At 44.7% G+C, this 21,467-nt stretch overlaps 1 protein-coding gene across 1 annotated transcript in view; it reads right to left on the reverse strand.

The window, feature by feature from the left end:
- Nucleotides 1–21,467, reverse strand: part of LOC139303955 (E3 ubiquitin-protein ligase HECW1) — a 57,256-nt gene that overhangs the window by 17,628 nt on the left and 18,161 nt on the right. The window contains exons 5-10 of the mRNA XM_070927770.1: nt 18,889–18,964; nt 16,467–16,636; nt 7,805–7,947; nt 7,462–7,562; nt 4,357–5,387; nt 2,315–2,888 (exon numbers count right to left, since the gene is read on the reverse strand). Coding sequence (XP_070783871.1) covers nt 2,315–2,888; nt 4,357–5,387; nt 7,462–7,562; nt 7,805–7,947; nt 16,467–16,636; nt 18,889–18,964 — 2,095 coding nt within the window. The remainder of the gene's footprint in view (nt 1–2,314; nt 2,889–4,356; nt 5,388–7,461; nt 7,563–7,804; nt 7,948–16,466; nt 16,637–18,888; nt 18,965–21,467) is intronic.

The following is a 21,467-nucleotide window of genomic DNA, read 5'->3' on the forward strand; positions in this document are numbered from 1 at the left end:
AGAAAGCCTTTCCGACAAAAAGACAGGACTTTCACCCAGGACACTGAGCTGTTTGCGGCCCGTGTGAAACCAAAAGTCAGCGTTGACTCATTATTTTAACCCAAGCCAGGACCTTTTCCTAAACCTAACTGCGTAGTTTTGGTGCCTAAACCTAACCAAACTGCGACCGTTACACAGCGTTAACCCTGTTTTAGAAAGGCTTTCTGGCAGAAAGGCCTGAGGCCTGTTAATGTTTGTTTATTAACTTGCCCCTGGCCTTGTGTCATCTTGCACACAGGCCTAGACATATCAAACAGTTCATGTGTCATCTTAAAATCTACTGTGAAAATGATCCCGCAAACTTCTCATTGACCTAGAGACGTCACACCGGCGTGATCAAGGGTTCAAGACGTCGCAGCGTAAAAAAACGGAGTCACATTGAGCGTCGCGGTCGACCGAAATCAATCAAAAGAGCGGGCTTCAGACCTCCATGCTAGTTCTTGTTTGATGTTATGCATATGGAAGATGGGACGGGGTAGACATCACATTTATTCATACATCTTCGCCGTTTTTTGTCACATGGTGAAATGGAAAAACCTCTAAGGGTTAATCCAGAAAAATGAACTTACATTACTATCGAACATTTACCAAACTCTCTCCAGTACTTGATTATTCATGGGAGTTATCCCAGTGAATGGAGCTATTCACAAGCCGTCCCATATTTCCTGGGTGTTTATGAATAGCAATCATAGGAGATGTGGGGCAGGGAGCCTCTGTGAGGTTCAGCAGAAGGTTTGTATCAATAGGGATGATAAAAGAAAAGCCGAAAGAATATCGAAATGGGATGAACAACAAAGCTGGGCCCTGGATAACGGACACATATGACGTGTGTTGTAAATATTGGTTTTAAATTGGAGAGAACAGATTTTGGATTGGCTAACAGAGAAGGCATTTTATATTTTATATGTGATTACTGAAACTAAAGTGTCAAAGAAAAAAAGAACATTTTTGTGCTCAAATTGGAGCTTATAAACCGCCTCTGCATATTGAAGTGTTTCTATATATATATATATGTGTGTGTGTGTGTGTGTGTATAATTTGTGCAGTGTGTGATCTGGGGGAATGTGGAAATGATCTGTAATGATCTTACTGCCCTTTGTATTGGACATTTTAAGATCTCAATGAGGTAACAGATGTGAATGACTCATAACGGTCAGGAGGAAAACTGTATCAGTAAACAGTGTATTAATATCATTATTATTATTTAAACTAAAAATAACAGTGACACGATGACGCTCACTCGGAGCTGCGGATATATTTCAATAACTACAGCCCCGGCACTCACCACCAGCATTACTCAGTCACTTCCTTGTTTACTCCGCTGCATTGTGGCCTTCCTGCCATGCTCACGTCACGCTAGAGGAGACCCAGATCTCGCCGTCCTTACGCCCGCATTCAAAATGATTTCTCAAAACTCAGCACGGCAGCTACGGTATTTCACACTTTTTTATTCACAGACGTGATCTGACTTGTGAGTGTGAATGCATCATGTCTGTGTTGCGATACCGAGGCCTAGAGAAACTCCAAAAGCAACGGATATACATTAAGGATCTTCCCATAAACATACCACTGTAGTGATTGAAAAATATGGGATCCATCATCAGTAATAGCGGACTGGAGCAGATCTGGTGGTGGAGTGTGTTCTGGCGGTTGCGTTTCGATGGTAAAAGAAAAGAAAGAAAAGAAACAAACCCTGGCAGGGAGTCTGGCAGTGCGCTGATTGCATTTCAGAGCGATTTTCGTGTGACCTACTTTTTCCATCAAGAGCGGTCGTCATGCGAAACGCACAAATACAGTACAAAATGTGACGACATGTCCAAGTCAAACGAAGTCTCATGGACTGCAGGCCATAGGAAGATTTACAATATTTTTTCTACAGGAAGTGACTGGCGTATTTGATGTTTTAAGCATTCTTAATTAGGTTGCTTTGTTTTTTTTTATATTTAATTTCCTTACTTTTATGTATTTACCTCCTTTGAAGCCCCTTTTCACACATAGAATGTGTGACATTTCTGGCTGCGCCCATCTGTTAAATGTTAATGCTTCAGGGCCTTCCAGCACACTGTAGGTCTCCCATTAATTAATGACCTTTGCATGGCGCGAGCAAAAAAAAAAAGAAGAAACATCCCTGCAACACATCTATAGCAGGCGGCTTGCCAGAACATTGCAACAGACTGACTGAAGCTCCAGCCGTGTGATGAAGTGCACGTTTGAGTTCTAACAGAACGAATCTGAGCCTCCGGCAGACAACAACAGCGCGGCCGTGTTTTCTCACCAAAGTTGTTCCTATCGCTGGGCCCCGCCACGGCTGGCTCCCCCTGCTCTCCTCTCCTGGCCTCCTTCCACCGCCCCGTCCTCCTCTCTCCTCCCGCCACGCCCACCTCCTGGCCCTCGGCGTCGGGCACCGACTCAAAGGCGCTCTCCTCGTCGTCGTCTTCGTCCTGGGAGGAGAACACGGTGCTGCCGGAGAGCCTGTTGCTGTCCACCGAGGAGAGGCGGGTGTGGCTGCAGTAGCGGCTCCTGCCCTCGTAGCCCGAGTTGCTGTAGCACGACGTGCTGTAGCAGGAGGTGCTGTAGCAGGAGGTGCTGTAGCAGGAGGTGTCGCAAAACTCACACTCGTTGTCACCCGGGGGTCTGTGGGTGCTCCCGCCCACTCTTCTTCCTCCTCCTCCTCCGTTGCTGGAATCCCCCTCCTCGCTCTCCAGGCAGGAGGGAGAGATCCTCCTGATGGCTGCGTGGCCTCCTCCCACTCCTTCACCTTCCAGGAGCTGGTTCAGCTCCGAGAGGCGTTCGATGGAGAGGCTGCGGGGTAGGGAGCGACGGCAGCAGGGGCCGGGACACTCTGGGACCTGCAGGAATCCACAGACAAAAACATTCAAAGAGGCAGGAAGTAAGGCTTTTATTCCTAATCCGGCCCATGGTTGTCTGTGATCAGAACTGGGACTTGGGGACACCTATTCCATATACTTTTTCTTTGACGTAGTGGCCCATGTATGTATCTGATTTTCTTCCTTTAGGAGATATTATTGGAAAACGCTCTATGAATTTTCATTGCTATGCAGATGATACCCAGTTTTATCTATCGATCAAGCCAGAAGAACCTCACCAGTTAGCCAAGCTCCAAGCATGCCTGAAGGACATAAAGACCTGGATGACCTGTGATTATCTGATGTTGAACTCGGACAAGAGTAGTAGACTAGTTATTGTTCTTGGCCCTGAACACCTCAGAAACACAGTATCTAAGGATATATTTACTCTAGATGGCATTGCCCTGGCCTCCAGCGCCACCGTGAGGAATCTCAGAATTGCCTTTGATCAGGACATGTCCTTTAACTCCCACGTAAAACAAACTTCAAGGACTGCCTTCTTTCACCTCCATAACATTGAAACATCAGGAAGATCCTGTCTCGACCTGATGCAGAAAAATGAGTCTATGCATTTGTTACGTCTAGGCTAGATTATTGCAATATTATCAGGCTGTCCCAATAAGTCCCTGAGGACTGATCCAGAATGCTGCGGGACATGTACTGACAGGAACCAGGAAAAGAGATCATATTTCCCCTGTATTAGCTTCGCTGCACTGGCTCCCTGTAAAATCCATAACAGAGTTTCAAATCCTTCTCCTCACCTACAAAGCTCTTACTGGTCAGGCACCATCATATCTTAAAGAGCTCATAGTACCCTATTACCCCACTAGAGCACTCCGCTCCCAGAATGCAGGGTTGCTTGTGGTTCCCAGAGTCTCCAAAAGCCGAACAGGAGCCCAGAGCCTTCAGCTATCAAGCCCCTCTCCTGTGGAACCAGCTCCCAGTTTGGGTCCGGGAGGCAAACTGACTTCAATTCACTTCAATTATTATTATTAGTCATAGATGTGTTGTTATTAAAGCTGTTATTGCATATTTCCATTATTACTATAGTTGCTATGGCTATTATTGGTACTGCTATACACCTCTGCCTGTCTATCTGTCTCTCTCTGTCTCCAACCCAACCGGTCAAAGCAGATGACCCCCCCCCCCCCCCCAGAGTCCTGGTTCTGCTCGAGGTTTCTGCCTCTTAATAGGAAGCGTTTTGATGCTTTTGAGCTAAATGTTAACGTGCAGGCTAACATGCTCACAATGGCAATGCTAGTTTCATGTTCCCCACGTTCACCATCTTAGTTTGCATATGCTAGGTAAGCTAATGAGCGCAAAACACAAAGCAGAGCTGAGGCTGATGGGAAGGTCTTTTGGTTTTTGGTTTTTGTTAATTTTATTTTGAAATTTGGTTGGGGCCAAATTATTTGTTTTCATTTAACGTGGGTACAGTTTTTGGACGTACCTGAGAGGGAGACTGAGTCGTGTCCTCGTCTTCCTCATCCTCCTGTCCCTCCTCCCCTTTGGAGGTTTTAAGCGTCGGGGATGTGGAGGTGGTGTCTTGAATGATGCTTGTGTTCTCTCCGTCCTCCGTCTCCTCCTCCTCCTCCTGGCTGGGAGCTCTATGTTGGGCCGAGGGGAGACTGTGGAGAAGGTGGTGAATCCGGATGTAGTGGGAGCGGGGCGTCTCCGGCTCGCCGCAGGCCGACGCGATCACTGTCTCCAGCTCCGACACCGGCAGCGAGCAGGGGCGGTTTTTGCGGCGCGCGGGAGCATGGGAGTTGTAGTTCGAGAAGAGGGACTGGCAGGTGCAGGGGACGCTGCCTCGGTCTCCCCCTTCTGTCGCCTCCTGTGGGGCGCCTTCAGCTGGTTCTACAGTGGCCTCCGGGGATGTGGTGTTTCCCTCTGTGGGGGTCTCCTCAGCAGCAGCCCCGTCGTTTGGCGTTGCTGCTGCAGGATTGTCTGGCCTTGGCTGAGTTTCCTCCCCAACCTCCTTTTCTTCTACTGTAACCTCCTCCTCAGCTTGTGGTGCAGACTCTGCTCTCTGCTCCTCCTCCTCTTCTTCTTCCTCCTGCTGCCTCTCCTCCCTTCCTGCCTCCTCTCCCTCTGCTCCACCGCTCTCCTGCTGTTCAGCCGAGGGCCCCTCCTCCCCCTCCTCCTCCTCCTCCTCCTCCTCCTGCTCCACCTGGGGCTCTGCAGACGGGGGCTCCTCCCTCACCGTGCTCTCCTCCTCCACGGTTCCTTGCTCCTCCTCTGGCGTCGCCTCAGCCTCCTGCTTCTCAGCGGGTGGGCCCTCCTCGGGTGCAGAGGCTTCCACTGTGGGGGCTGGCGGCATGGAGGTCTCAGGGTCAGGAGGGGCATCCAGGGGGAGGTCAGGCATGTCAGGTCCCACGCTGAGTGTGTCATCATCAGGTGCATCAGCGGCATGGTTGTCGTTTGCAGCATTCCCCCCCTCAGGACAGGCCGGCTCTATGACGAGGGAGACCTCCTCATCATCTACAAAAAGAACACAGGTCGACGTTAGACGTTGGCCAAACTCCCTTAAGATAGTTGGTGCTTTTAGAAGAGCACTCTGCTGATTTAGCCTTGCTTTCCTTCAATATTTACGAACTCACAATGGACAGATGAAAAAGGGGTTCCCTGTCAGAACCTGGTGCCGACAGTTCGGTCGGAGATTCTGGTGTGTTACGCTAGTAGCGGCTAATGTAGCCTGGAGCCTCTAGCCTGCAGCAGAGATGAGCAGCTGGGCTACAGGGGTCTGGTGAGCTCCCAACCAACACCAACTCCCTCTGGAGACACTGAAGGCTTTACGCTACGGTTTTCACATACGCAGTAGAACTTCCCCAACACCCGCAGACACACCATTTTAAGAATAGTGAAGCATTATACGCGGCCCGGCAGGCTGTCGTGGAGACAATTGAATAAATCATCAATTACATATTTGAGCTCTTGAATTAATACTTACTTCAGTAATTGAAATTGTTTATGTGTTGTTTTTTTTTTCATTCCAGGTTTGTTTTGGATTTGGACAGTGTGTATCATGTCCCCGTTAATGTGTGCTCACAATTTATTGATTTAAGGGGACAACTGAGTCATTTGCGACCTTGGATCCATCATGTGAGGGCACAATTCCTGAATCGGGGCGCACAAATGATCATTATTATTTATTTTTTTCCTCCTCCATGACACCTACTCAGACTAAAACGCAGACTATTGATTGTAATATTGATGATTGGTGAAACACAACAGGTGGACACTGACGCACATACACACTGACAACAGATACATCACATCACTAAGGATAACAGATCATAGTTGCTAAGACAACTTCCAACAACTGGGGCAGGGCTTGAGTCTTTCTTCCCTTCACTTCTCACCCCCCTTCAAAGTAATTGTAATAATACTATCATAATAATAATAATAATAATAATAATAATAGTAAAAGTAAAAAACACCACCAAAGACAATGACAGCCATTAATGATAATAAAAAATAAATACAGAAATAACAAGAAAAACAAACATATGATAACATTAAAGAGTATAATAATGATAGTAATGAACTTTCTGGAACTGGTGTATTTTACGGTTGATTGATGGGGTTTCTCCAGCGTTACGTTGTTCTGTAAAAGAGGTGTACCTATAGGAGGACGGTCGTCTTGGCGACAGTTCGAGCGACGAGTGAGACTTTTTAACGCGGCGGTCGCGGGAGGGCGACTGGTGACACGAAACCTCCCAGCTTATCGCGTAGCTCAACAACCTCAGAAGATGATGCTGTTTGTCCTCTTATAGAGTCTAAATCCGACATAAAAACCTGATGATCAAATCCAAGTCCTACTAGGTTGCGCTTCAATCTACAGTAGGTAACTAAAAAAATCTGTATTCTACCTCGTTTACATGGCGGAGGTTTAAAGATTTCGACCGCGTGGTCATTATAAACAGATATTCACATGCACCGCCAATAATACATGTGTCAGTTCTAACCCCTGTTTGATTTACTGCCAAGGGGAGTCAGCAGGTAGTAAACGTTCATTAAACGTTCATTAAAAGGTGCACTGTATTTTAAATATAGCAAGTGATGACCAAATGTACTCGTGACAGCAAATGTAAGTGAAGAAAACTATGTAAACATGTAACATGAAAGTTATAACGTCTTTAAAGCCTGGAAAGTCCAGTGCCAGCAATATCCCTGGCAAGTGGGGGATACCTGAAAAATCCCAGAAACATCCAAGAAGAAGAAATGACACTATGACATTACTTTCGAGAGTGATGATTGGTAAGAAGGTGGCGAATCCACCACTTTTGGGCTATATATATATATATATATATATATATATATATGGAGGGAGCGCAGTCTTTCTGTCTTCAGTTTGGTTTTGCGGAGCCAGCTCGGGTTTATCTCTTGTGAAAGAATAAAAACTATTGCATTGAACTCTGACCATCTCCGGTGATTTCTTTGAACCTGTTGAGACTCCAGCATTCGTGCTGTAGATTTAGTGACGGAGAAGAAGAAGAAGAAGAAGAGGTTCAGACTCATACTTTTTCCGACAACGGCACGAGGCCTTGTGTACCTGGGTGAATGGAGGAGGTCAGCTCAAAGCGGAACTGCAGCTGGCCACAGACGTGATCTGTCGGCAACCTCCGTCCCAGCGAATAACTCACGACCCGATCCCTGCAGACGGAATACAGAGACAAGGACAGAAACAGCGCGTGAAGCAGAAACGCAGGGAGAATTGAAAAATGCATGTGGCTGTGATGTTATCCGTTTTGGCCGGCAAGAACCTACAGTAAAGATAGCGCAGGCTTGTCTGTGCAGATGGTCACAAGAGATTTAAACTGGCTACAGCCACCCACATCCTTCACCTCATGCACTGTCTGTGTGGGCACTCGTGTGTGTGTGTGTGTGTGCTTTACCCAATGGCGTGCTTCTCCAGCAGCCTCTGGACGGGGACAGAGAGCTTCCCCAGGAAGCGCTTGATGATTGGCCGGCTCTTGGCGAACTTGTCCTTCACCTCGATCTCCAGGACGTCAGTGGGCAGGGACACAAAGTTAAACCTCTGGACAAAACAAGACAAACACAGCGGGTTAGACCACCCAGTGCCGTTGGATTTGGGACGATGCCTGATATTTGTTTGTTGATGCCATAGTATCTGTTTGCCAAGCACACAGGGCCTCGTATTGGCCTTTGGTCGAGGAAAGGCTCCAAGGTCATTCAGGAAAGATAACGCAGCCTGGATTATGTTTAGTTGTCAACATGAAAAGGAAACATATACATTTACTACCAACGATATCCACTCCCGGCAAATAAGGATGACGGACATTTTGATGGGATATGCTGGGGAGTGCTTGTGGCCTGGGTTAGCACGCTCTGTGCATGGGTGGTGCATAGCGGCTCTGTGAGGCCGTGCTTTGAGCTACTGGGAATGCTAACGTCAGCACGCTAACATGGTCACAATGACAACACAGCCCCTTGCGTTGTCTAATGCAGGGCTTTTTTTTTTTTTTGGGGTCTGAACACCCTGCATACCATGGTATGAGCCATCTTAGTTTAGCGTTATGCTGGATGAAAATATCTTTCCAGCTCTGCGCAGCCTTAAATTAGGGTTTATTTTCCTTTCTCCGAACCAATTAGAGATGTATGCGGATTTAGTTTGGATGAAATGACAACTGAAACAAATCCATGACTGGCAAAGAACTTAGAAAACACTGCACGTTTCAATAAACACCAGGATAATGGATGCACTGATGTAAATATAATCAAGCATTTTGCCATTTCTTGGAGGGCTTAAAAGGACACTTCAACATGGTTCAGTCGAGAACATTTCAAACACAATATTCTGTGCACAACACCGCAAAAACCTTTATATAGCATCATAAATGTGTAAACATCCGAGCGTGGTCCTTTGGGGGCACCTTTCTGAAACACAGGCTCTGCTGTGGTACAGAACAAGCCTGAAGCAGACGTCCCAACACGGCCCTGATGTGTAAAATCACATGACTTTTGCTCAGGTTTCTATAATGAACTCAGAGTGCCTCTATGAACTGAGAAACATAACTCCCTTTCTGGTTTGCTTTTGTAATTTGGCTATCCTGTCTTGTTGGGCTGAACAACATTATTTCACATTTTCCTTGTAAAGCCAATTTTATTTCAAATAAAAAATATTAACAAAGACTAAAGAAAAAAGTTAAGGGAAAGGTGTGTGACTGATTGACCTTCTAGGTGACGCTTTCTGTATTTGTATATCACTACACATCAATCAAAGAACCAGTTTCTCGTGCTACATAGTTTTCAAGACTCTTCTTCATAGAGCGCCACCAGGGCTACTATTAGAAATGAGACATTTTGGACAAAAGTTAAAGACAAAAGTTCAAAACCCACCTCTTTTACTCCTATTTGCAAACTTGAGAATAAAAGCTATATATCATATATTATAATACTCTGCACAAAAAAATGCTTGGGTTTAAAGGGGACCTATTCTGCTCATTTCCACCTCATATATATTTTCATCTTGTGACTCCACTAGAGGAGCTTTGCTATGATTCACAGTTCAAAAAAAGTCCTGATTTCTCTTCTACTGGCCCTTCATGCAGCCCCTCAGTTTACCCTCTGTCTGAAACAAGCTGTTTGAGCTCCTGTCTCTTTAAGCCCCCCCCCCAAAGCCCACTGTCTTCTGACTGGACGGAATAGGTTCCGGAAGTCTTTAGAAGAATTTCAAAAGGCAAACTGTAGACCTAACGTTACTGAGCAACGTTGACATAAACATAAACATCCGGTCTGTGCCTGGAGCAGAGATACCATATAAGGACATCCGTTCTCGTCTGACATCAGATAGACCCGGCGGTTGAAAAAACTGAAACGGAGTGTTCAGAGCAGTCTGAAGCCTGAGCTGTTGGCTCACAGGGATTACTTTTACATACGTTTACCTCATTATTTATAACTTTGGCAACGTTTAGTATGAATAGCCGACATTGTGACATTATATATATATATGACAGAAAATAAGGAAGGTCCTCTTTAAGAGAGCTCTTAAGTTGGTCGAAAGAAGTACGATTTTAAACGACAGCAGACGTGTTTTCTTTTTACTTGTATTTCAGCCAATATATGGAGGCTACTTTTTGTCAATTCAAGCTTTGACTTGCTTTATCCTATGGGTTTCTGGCCACACATATTTAACTGAAACCTAAAAGGACTGACACCATTTGAGCTAAAGTAGATTTTAGCTGCTGTCCTCTGTCCTGAGATCTACTTCAGCCAGCTTTACAGTCAATGACAGTGTTATCATATTGCCTGTGTTTGGTTTGTAAATCTGTGCTCTTGTATGTCCTGTGATATTTCATTTTCAACCCCGGTGCTGGAGGACGTATGAAAAAAGATACAAAAGGAAACATGAATGGGCAGAAAAAGAAAAAAAAAACAGGGCAAGAAAGGGAAGTGTAATGAGGAAAGGACGTGCATTGAAGTGCAAAAAGGTGCTTCTGGTTGCACGGGATGAAGTGAAATAGCATTGTGGCGGTGCAAAGAAGATGGAAAAATGAGACGAGGAGGGGAAGAAAGGCTGGGCTGGGGAAATCAGCGTGCTGGGTGATAAAGGAGGAGGATGAAAAGGAACCGGAGTGAATAATTTACAAGATGAGCCAGGAGGGAGCAGAAGGAGCAAAAAAAATGTGTGTTTGTGAAAAGGAGGATGCGCGACAAACTCAGTAAAGAGGGGGAGATTGTAAAGGAGAGAGAGAGAGAGAGAGAGAGAGAGAGAGAGAGAGAGAGAGAGAGAGAGAAGAGGAGGAGGGAGTGAGTACTGTTGCAGCAGCAGAGTAAAATATTAATCTGTGGTGTAGGAAGAGGAGTGAAATGAAGCTGTAGAGGAGAGCCAGAGGACAGGAGAGCTGGGAGGAGAAGCTGAGCCGGTATTTATCATATGGAAGCTCTTGAGAGTACAAAGTTCCAGACTAATAAAGACAAACGTATCAAGTGAGGGAGTAACCTTTGAATTAACCACGCGTATGCGCAGAGCAGAGCTAGCCAATCAGAGACAAGGTGTGAAAGGGAACCTCCGAGAACAAAGCGCCGCCATGAGGCTTGGACGCCCATTGGCTTTTGTTGTCGACGCTAACCTCCGGGCTGGCCTGCAAAAACGCGTCGGCGCTGCGGCAACAGCTGTTGGGGGCCCCCGTGACATCATCACTGCACTACTGCAACTAGCCATGCCAGGGCCTAATGGGAGTCCATTCCAGCACAACACGCTATCCAGTTTGCACTCAGTATCAGTTAGCACGCCTCTCTCCACGTGAAAGGTCCTGATCCTTGTATTTGTTCATGGAGCCTATTCATTAAAACGCCTTTCATGTTTTAGTTATTTCCATTACATGTGATCGCACCCGTGTGTATACAGACTGTGAGATTGCCAGAATACACGCTGAAGAAGGGCGTCTTGCCCGAAACGTTCGTCAAGTTGGAGCGCTGTCCTAGTTCTACTTTATTTTTTTAAAGGCGAAATTCAGGCATTGACCTCTCTGCCACACAGGCTTTCCCTGCCGAACCAATTTTAAAAAAATGTCCACATTCACGGCAAGATTAGGCCATTACGCCGGCATGAGGCGAAAGGATTCCTCGATACAAAACCTCAAAATCTAATCTAGCTGCCACAGGGGCAACTGCTGGAGGGCGACTTCCACCCAACCAGCCGCCGGCGCCGCAGTTTTTACATTTTAGTAACACAGACCAAGAACGAACATCCAAATTGAAAACATATTTTAGACTCCGGAGGAGCACTCTGCTCGCTGGTTATCAGCACCATATCAGATCCAGCACGCGGGGCGTTAATTGTTTGAGGTCAACACTGATAAAGATAAATATGACCCTACATTAATTATTCAAAGAGGCTTTATAGCATCACTACTTATCAAATACAAACGTATTCAAGTATTCAATCCCAATATTCTTGTCATTGCTTTTTTTTTGGCGCGTGCGCGCGCGCGCGAGGGGGTTCTTATTTATTTTATTATACAATGATACGGAATTGTCAGCACAGCACTGGTCTGCAGCACGGAAAGTATGCTGATGGAGCTCGCATGCTATGGAGACCCATTAGAGTTATATGGCACATTACTGCCGAGCTAGCTCCACTCAACGTGGGAGCTGTTTGGAAAAAGGAAAAGTGGCTCTGAGCTGAGTGGATGTTGCCAAGAGGGACACTGCATTAAATCATTGTATGGAGTCTCCTGAGGGACATAATACAAGGTAGAGACTGTGCTGCAGGGCATTTTGAGAGAGTCACTGCAGTCAGACAGAAAAAAAAAAAAAGTGGAAATATGCCACATTAGAGAACAGGTTACCCAATAATGTTGTGCACTTTTAATACTATGAAATAAAATGAAATAATAGTAAGCTCTGGGCTACATGATGATAGTACAACTGATTAACTGCAGCAGACCAGGGGAAAACACTGTACATCAGCCAAAGTAAAGTTGGCTTATTTGAGCCAAAGGCTGCGTATAAATCTGGGTCATCCGCAGTAGTAGTACTCCCAATTTAGGATTTGAGTATGCCTGTAACGCTCAGACAAGGCTCCTTAAAATAAAAGCTCTTTCTGTAGCTTCACTTTGCTCCTCTTCCTCAAGTGCTGACGTGGAATTATTGGCTATTAGAGCAGGGTCACCTTGCGCAGCCTCACCCAAAAGGAGCAAATCAATGTGACAGAGTTTGGCAGGCTTTCTTTTATTTTGGCATTTCGATCGGGTCATTTTTTGTTCTGAACCCTGACGGATGACACTGCACGGACCCAAGAGTTTTGCCTGAAAAAGGGGAGTCAACAAGCAGCAGCAGAACCAAAACCTGGTCGCCGCCGGCACAAAATTCCTGTTTCTCTACTTCTGCTTGTCGAACGGAGAGTCTCGTAATTTTTGTCTCGTCTTCGCCTGAAACCATTAACATAAGCATCATCAGTGTCGAACACCTAGCAGCTAAAGAGCCACGTATTTTTCTCAGGAGTTAATGAAGACCATAACTGAACAAAATGCTAATATTGCTGCTGATGTGTAAGGGGGCAATTGTTTGGCAATAGTCAGCTTGTTTTGGAGCTGTTGTTTGAGAGTTGCTGTGCCCCCTGGTGGCCAAAATTCAATGAATGCGGCTTTAACTCACTGGGTAACATTGGCGTGGGCTTTAACAGATAGGCCTCTGTGTAGGTACTAATGGCTCCATCAGCGTGGAGTGCCCCAAGGTTCAGTGCTTGGTCCATTGTTATTTTCTATTTATATATCTTTTATGCACAGACGTAATATTTTCTTCCAGTTTTACTCGAGAGATACTCAGATACATCTCAATAGTGACCCTGCTGATAGTCTAAAGGCAATTAGCACCATCTTTGAGTTGCAATTTCTCAGTATTTCCTAAAGAGATCCTAAATCCTAAAACCTATAATCCTGTCTGCAACCTGATGAGAATTCTGCTGCAGGACAAAGAAACATCACTGTATCTCTACACTGACTTTGGTTTGCAGTAGAATTGATGTAAAAAAAAATGTAGTGATAACTTAAACTTACTTAAAATTACACTTGATTCTGTTGATTTATGTGAACATTTTTTAGGAGTCAAAAACTGATTAAATTTCTTTTACATGTGGAGATTTGTTGTAGTTTCAAATCTAAATTTAACTTACTATTATTAATACATAATTGATTAGTCTGCTGATGCATAGAATATATTAATGTACGGTATTGTATGCTGGTAAACTGGTCTTTTTCTGATTTGTTCTACTAGACCAGGGGTGCACACACTTTTTCAGCATGCAAGCTAGTTATAAAATGACCAAGTCAAAATGATCTACCTACTATAAAAATGCAAAACATATATTTATTTATAAATATATTGAGTATTCTTTATATGTACAATATATGTTGGTGTACCTTGCATCACTGCATGAACCCATATTGCACAATATAACTCTACTACATTTTTTGTCATTACCTTACTCTGATGACTTGCACTGAATGGAATCAGCCAGGGATGCATTTTGCCGCACTTGACGCGCTTGTACGCGCATGCGTGCCGACCCATGTGTCAGAAAAGATCAGATGTCAGACTGGCTGCCCTGTATGTCAATCAAGTGACAAATTTCATAGTGAGGATGGATGATAGGCTGATGTCTATTTTTTTAATGCCATGCGATCTACCCACACTACCTTTGCAATCGACCGGTAGATCGCGATCGACGTATTGGGCACCCCTGTACTAGAGCATACTCCGAGGCAGTGACCCTTGATGACACTGATTTGATCATGATGTACTGGGAAGTTTGGAGGAACACTTTATTAGGTTACATGACAGGGGCTGACATATCACCGATATCACTCACCTTAAATGCCATTCTTATGACGCTGAGCCTTAAACTATGAGCCAGCAGAAGCGGTACTGACACAGGAGGGCAGTCTATTGTAATAAATCCCTGGAATCATCATTATAATAATGCCCACAGGAAGACCGACCACATCTGTCACATGTACTGAAAATGACAGGTTTAATAAACAAGTTAAGGCGTCTAAACATGTTAAATCTTTGTATGTGAAATAATGTATGACGGTGGCAGTATAGTTAAAGCACTTAGGAGTCAGTTGAGGTTGAAGCACTGAACAGTAGTTTCGAGTTTAAGCCCTGCAGGCAGTTGGAGTTTTGCATGTAAGCACTGAAAGAAGTTGAAGTGCCAGTTGAGGAGAAAGAAATAAAAGCGACCACTTCCTGGAACTATCGGAAGTCTACGTGAATCACGTGGCGATCTAGCATTTTGAACTTCCTTGATGCCACTTTCGCTCTACATAGCCCCGCTGTTGCCGTGGCGGTAGCCCACTCCGTCTCTGCGGTTGCCCCTCCCATTCAGCTCTGGCAAACCAATCGCATTTGACGAAAGTTTGGTTGAAGCTGAAATGCCAGAGATAGTCGAAGTGCGTGCACCGTAAATAGCTGAAGCATCAAATGTACGCGGGAAGGCTGACCACATCTACCATTCAACCAAAAACCAGAACAATCTTGTATTCTTAACTTATCTTTTTTATTTATTGCCATTTATCGCCATCAAGTACCTTTGTTAGGTTTTGTTAAGTTTTGAATCCACCGAGTCGACCGCTCCTGGTCTGGCATCACAGCGTGAAACAGCGGTTTCTCGGTTGAAAGGCGATCGATCCAGTGAGCGCCGCAGGGGGAACTAGCGGTTAGCCAATCAGCGTCACTCACGTTGTCAAGCTGTTGGCAACGTTGGTCTCCAGCGATTGGTTATGGAAAATCGAATCTCCCTCCCCCACGGAAATCGGTTAGAGTGGAGGCAATGTCACACTGAAGAAGGAAATGGAGTGAAACGAGCCTGATATCAGGCAAAAATATGCGTTGAATTGAGTTATTCACGCTGAATTTCTACTTGTTGACTAATTCCTCCGTATAGTATATCAAATAACTGCTCGTGCCACTAATCTGCGGCGTCCACAACAGGAGTGATCGGTGATGAACTTTCCAGAAACGTATGGTTTTCCGAGAAAAAGTCCCTAAATGAGAAAAAAAAAAAATCAATTGGCTGATCTTGTTTTCCACAAAGCAAACATGATTATCATGGATTACACTGATCCTCTTACTCTGCTGCTGAAACCAAACAAGCACCCAATCACCCCCGTTTATTGTGTTATGCAATCTGTTGTGTTGGGTTTTAAAATAGAAATTTTAGGATTTCCTTTTCTCCTTCAAAAATCCTTTGCAATAACAATCCAACGTTGGACAAAATTCCTACTACATTGTCGAGAACCATCATTTGCTTTCCACCCATGCTCAAAAAAACTATCAATACCAAGGTTTCTAAAAGGCCTTTGGTTCTTGCTCCTACATTACACATCACGGGGTCGCATATTAATATAAGACTGTTGGTTTTGTCAACGGACACTATGTTGAAAATGCCTTTTTTTTTCCCCCCCACAACAAAATTGTGACAAAAACATTTTTAGTTAAGAGTAGCCACTGAAAACCAAAACTACGACAAAACATATTATTATATGCATTGTTCACCTGCATGCATCTGTGGAATTGCCAATTGTTGATTGGCAATTGTACATAGATTTTAGCTGCTTGGCCAGTAATAAGCTGCATCTTGTATCGTATTTCAGAAACATTATGTCAGTAATGTTATCTAACAAAATCAGTTCTTGGAAGGAAAACTGATTTTTGGAACAAATCCCACTGGAAATTAGACCAGAAGCGGCGACAAACAACAAGGCCAGCACGCTGACATTTATAAAATAGTAAGCTAACGTTAACCAAAACACGGCCAAGGGATGAGGATGTGATGTTAATGTTCCGTTACATGTAGGCTGTTAACTATTTAAACCGTCCCCGAGATGTTGAGCTAAATAAATATAACTGTGTTAATGTCATTCAAAGTTTTAGCGGCTCAGCTAAACCTAGACGTGGACACTGTGTGTGTGTGAACTATTACAGACGTCAAGAGACATTTTCTGCTGGGCTTGAGTTAGACGAGAGTGTGTGTGTGTGTGTGTGTGTGTGTGTGTGTGTGTGTGTGTGTGTGTGTGTGTGTGTATGTACCCCCGTGCTCCATTGTGGGTTGACCGTGTTGCAGACCACTCCGGAGCGTTTCTCCTGGCCGTGGTGTGGCAGCGAGGGGAAGATGCTGTGCTTTCCGGGCTGAATGGAGAGCTTCAGGTAGGGGTCGGGATTGAAGAACATCCCCTTCTTCAAGCCGACTGCCTGGAGGTCTGAAAGCAAAAGTGGGAGGGGGGATATAACAGAAAACTCTGGCACGGGTTCAGACCATAAAAAGACATAGACATAGACAAACCCCGGGGATTCTCATGAGTGACTTGCAGCTAGTACGGTTTATTCAGATGACTGCTGACTGATAAAAAAAAAAAAACTGCACTGTCCTTGAGGAAACAGGCTTATGCCGAGCCGAACGGCATCCCAAGTCATTCCTTTGAATTTCAAAACATTATGAGAACCGCGGAAGCCAAGCGTTCAAATCCAGTGAAGCTCTTGAAGATGAAAAAAACGGTAGCAGAGAGACAGACTGATTTATTATATACAAGAAGGGTTAGGTAATTTGGTTAATTTGAAAACATTGTTATATCCTGAGAAATAGGGGGGTTTTAATCGAAACCTTTTTTTCATTCCAGTATTTTTAGACCCAGAGTCAATATACACAGCATACACATGGAACTACTTTGACGCCAACAACATGAACTGGGACTCATGACCTCTAAAATCCTGGCTATGGCCGCGTTGTGCCGTGTTGCCTTGGATGACTGCTGTTCTGCTTTACATTTAGCTTTGAAGTGTGCCAAACAGCATTGATTTTTGCTGTTCCACTTTCATTTATTTAATCCAGGAGGACGAACCCAGCTCAGGGAAGCGTCCGGCCGGAGCGAAGTGGCTGCGAATGAGGAACAAAACAGGACGGACAGACACGCAATAGATGTTTGTGTGTACAGAATAGACAAGACATAGTAGAATTACAGTATCGTGCAGTATTTACAGTATGTTATAGATGGATTGTAACATACGAGGACTGGAATCCGGGAGGACGAGGAGCGACGGGTAGCTGCGTCAAGATTGTGTTTCACTTTGGTTGTTCTGAATTTGAATCATCATCGTTTGAGTTGCAGTACTCTCCGAAGCGCCAGCGGAAGATCGTCATAAACCAACATGGCCGCACTCTGCACTGGACCTTGTTGTTTTTGAGCAAGAACGTGTCTGTTTTTATCTATTAAATGTGGCGGCGGTCTCTCTCCGTGAGTTCAGAATCACGTGGCTGTTCCTGGCGTCCATGTTGAAAAGTGCATGACCACGACAGCTTGCGGGGCCTTCGGCATGGCGCGATGACGTCATTTTGGGCGCACGGGCAGTATATGGTTAAGTGATGTAAGACAGATTCAAGTAGGAAAGAGTGGTCACGCTACACTCAAGTATGTAGTTTCATTTGGTCCGAACGCTCACTTATAAAAAATGCATTTCATGTTGGAAAACAATTGGCTGATTTGTCCGTCCATCCATCTTCTGCCGCTTATTCCGGGGGGGGATGGTGCACCTCAAAATAAAGAGATTAATTTTAGAAAAATGACGGAGAAGTGCAGCTTGAGTTTCCCTTCTTCTTTTTAGAGCTCCCCTGTGTGTGTGTGTGTGTGTGTGTGTGTGTGTGTGTGTGTGTGTGTGTGTGTGTGTGTGTGTCTCACTCATCGACTCAACTCGCGAGTGCTTTCCGGGACAGCACCGCGTCAGCTGATTTACAACGCGTGCCATTGGTCTGTGAGTTTCCTGGGCTGTTAGAACAGGTGCCGTAAAGCAGCATAATGAGTCGCCAAAGCTCCACAGGGGGGTTGTGTAAATATTTTTTTATATATATATATATAAAATATAATATACATGCATACAACTAATTTCTGTGAAGAAAACACATTTTAGAAGCTTATATCTTTATTTATTCATTACATAAATGTGCTGTTTTGTATGCAATGAATATGATGAAATATACATAAAGATATTTCAAAAGAAGTAGGCTACTTTTTCTCCTTTTTGTGTGGGTGAGGGGTCGTCAGTGTATATACAATGGTAAAATAGGGGTCCCACTGCAGTAAAGGCTAGAAAAGCTGCGCCGGTTACAATAGAAACACTCACAATTGAATAATTCTCAATTTAGTGGTTATAGTCCCGGGCCCGGATAGGACAGTGTCTGGGTCCGGACCCCGCACCGCTGTCCGCCAATTAAGTGACCTCGGCTATAGCCTGCGAACAGAATCAGTCGTGACTAGAAATGACTTTGCATATAATCTCCTAACTCAAGAGTGTTGGAGTTTGAGCACACGACTACTTTAAGAGGGACCAAGACTGAGATGAGGAGACGCTGCTTGTTCAGGAGGAGAGAGTGTCAGACGGGGGACGGAGAGCATGAGCGCGTAGGAGTAAAGCAATACAGGGAAAAGAAGAAAAACAAAGACAGATGTCGGTATCCTACCTGACAGGGAGAAGTTAATGAGTCTCCTGTTGCCCAGTCCATGGTTGACTTCGGGACTAACCACTGGCTTTAATACCTGGAGACACAGGCAGACATGAAGACTTAAGAGCTGTCCTCGAAATGGAAAGAACGTGAAACTTTCACGATGCCAATGAGAAAAGCAGGTCACTGCAGCCAAATGACAGTATGCAAGTAACAAATGACAGTATGCAATTAAAAAAGGGAGAACACGGCCATCCAAACACAGTTTTCATTATCCCTCCAAAACACAGACACGTCAGACGTAACATGCTCTCGCCTCGCCGGCATGCGTGTTTAGGCCGAGACAAAGCACGCCATCTCACTCACAACACAGCCTCTTTTTTTTTGTTTTTAAAGCTCCATTTTTCAGTCAGCCCGACAGCGTCCCGCGATCAATACTCTTGTCTTCATTATCCTGACATTGATTCCGCGGCCAGGAAGAGGAGGAGGGGCATGGGGGGTGGGGGTCGGGGTGGAGGAGAGACAGAGGAGCTGATGGAGAGAGAAGGAGGAGGAGGAGAGTGTAAATACTGCTGTGTTGCGTCAGCAGCCACCACACCGCGCACATGTCTCGCTTAAACGTCCCCAACATACCAAACCCAGTCAAATGTGAGTCACGAAATCAGTTTTTGGAAACAGAATTTGATTTAAACCCTTTGTTTCTATTTATTAGACAACATACCCCGAGTATTAATTAGTATTTTACTGAGAAATGGGTACTTTTGTTTTGGAAAAACAAATCTCCCCCCAACGTTTAAGGTGTTCCTGAACCAAATATCAGATTTTTTTTTACCATTAGAGAAATGAACTCTAGAAAAACATTCAAGACCTTTGGTTCCCGTTATTTTCTTATTTGGAAAACGTTCCTAAGTTGATCAATGACGGACCAGGACAACCTCTGGCCCTGAATCTTTATGGATACACAACAGACACGAAATAAATCAAGGACATATTATGTCACTGTTTTGGGGGGGTTTTTTGTACAACAACTCTGTGGCTGTTCGTGTTATTATGTGGGTGGGTTTTTTGTCGATGTGGGGTACAGGAGTACAGGGAAGGAACGGGGAATATGACTGATACTCAGTGTACTGTTACGTTTGTATGTGTATCCTCTGGTGCTGATTAGTGTACACTCTTCTGAAATAAGATGTTAAATATATGACAGAATAAAAACAGAAAAAACAGCAGTGATGGATTCTGGGGGGGGGGGGGGGGGGGGCGCCATCCCTAGGGCCAATGCCGCTAGTGAACAAGTAATGATAATGAATAAAACAATGTATGATAACTTTTAATAATAAAACACTGGAGGGGGAGTGGGGTTTAGGTTTGAATGTATTTTTGGAATTTGTCAAGAGGGTTGTGTTCAAGTTGCAACTCAAAAAAGCTGTACGCCTAGCTGTAGGCGAGTAGCAGGACGTTGGGACATAACAATTCCCAAAACCCCCAAGGCCCTCAGGACCACGACTGACAGAAAGGCATCAAGGTCTACACAGTAACTGACATAGCACCTGTGTTGGAAAGCGCATTATTCAGATGTAACCATGCAGCATAATCTAATATCAAGGGAATGACCAGGCTGTTAAGACTTCCCCTTAAGCACCACAAAGAGACTGACTTTAGCAGTCTTTGTGTAAAATGTCTCGAGAACCATTAGATGTCTTGTCATTGACTTTTGGACGAGATATTTATGGCATCATCCTATTGACTTTGTTGAGCCCCCCTGACCTTTCCCCAAGGTTGACATTTTTGGTTGTGATTGAAATACCTCAACAAGTATTGGATGGAACATTCTCGAGGCTCGAGGTCCCGCCCACTGCCCACCCCAAACCATCTTTGGGAACAATTTATTTGAGGTGTACTTTGATTTTTTAGTTTGGCCCATCCGCTAAAATGGAGGGGTCAAGGCTTATGACCTATACTGCAGCCAGCCACCGGGGGGGGGGGCGATCGAGACGTTTTGGCTTCACTTTTGGGGAGAGGTCATGTTGTCCATTTTTATATACAGTCTATGGTCTCAGCTGTGCTTTGTGATCAGGGCTAATTGGCTAATTTTAAATGTTAGCACACTAAAAAGCTTAACTAAGATGGTGAACGTGGTCAACGTTGTGCCCAAGACATTAACATTGTGAGCATGTTAGCGTGCACATTCTCACAGAGCCGTGAGCATGGCTGTAGAGTCTTAAGTTTTGTTAGGGTACCTTGTCATGGAACAAAATGCTTTCAGCAGGAAAATATGGTGCGACAGCGGAGCTAGAAGAAAAGTCAGGGGCTCACCAAGTTATTAGAAATGATGCTCTGGGGCAAGTAATATTCATACAAAATGGGTTTGGCATTAATGTGACACATACATTAATTCTTATTGTACAGAAAATTAGAGATGTAGTTAGAAGACTAGGAATATGGCGTCATCTTGGACGCACTTCCAATTTGGTTAACACAGGAAGCTCAGCAGGGAAATGGAGGCGGCATAGGAACATTTAAATAACCAGTGTGTCAGAGTCTTCCAAAATACTGCAGCATTCCTCACAAAACTCTCTATAAGCTCTGAATGCTTATGC

This window comes from Enoplosus armatus, chromosome 21, assembly GCF_043641665.1.
Source record: "Enoplosus armatus isolate fEnoArm2 chromosome 21, fEnoArm2.hap1, whole genome shotgun sequence".
NCBI lineage: Eukaryota > Metazoa > Chordata > Actinopteri > Centrarchiformes > Enoplosidae > Enoplosus > Enoplosus armatus.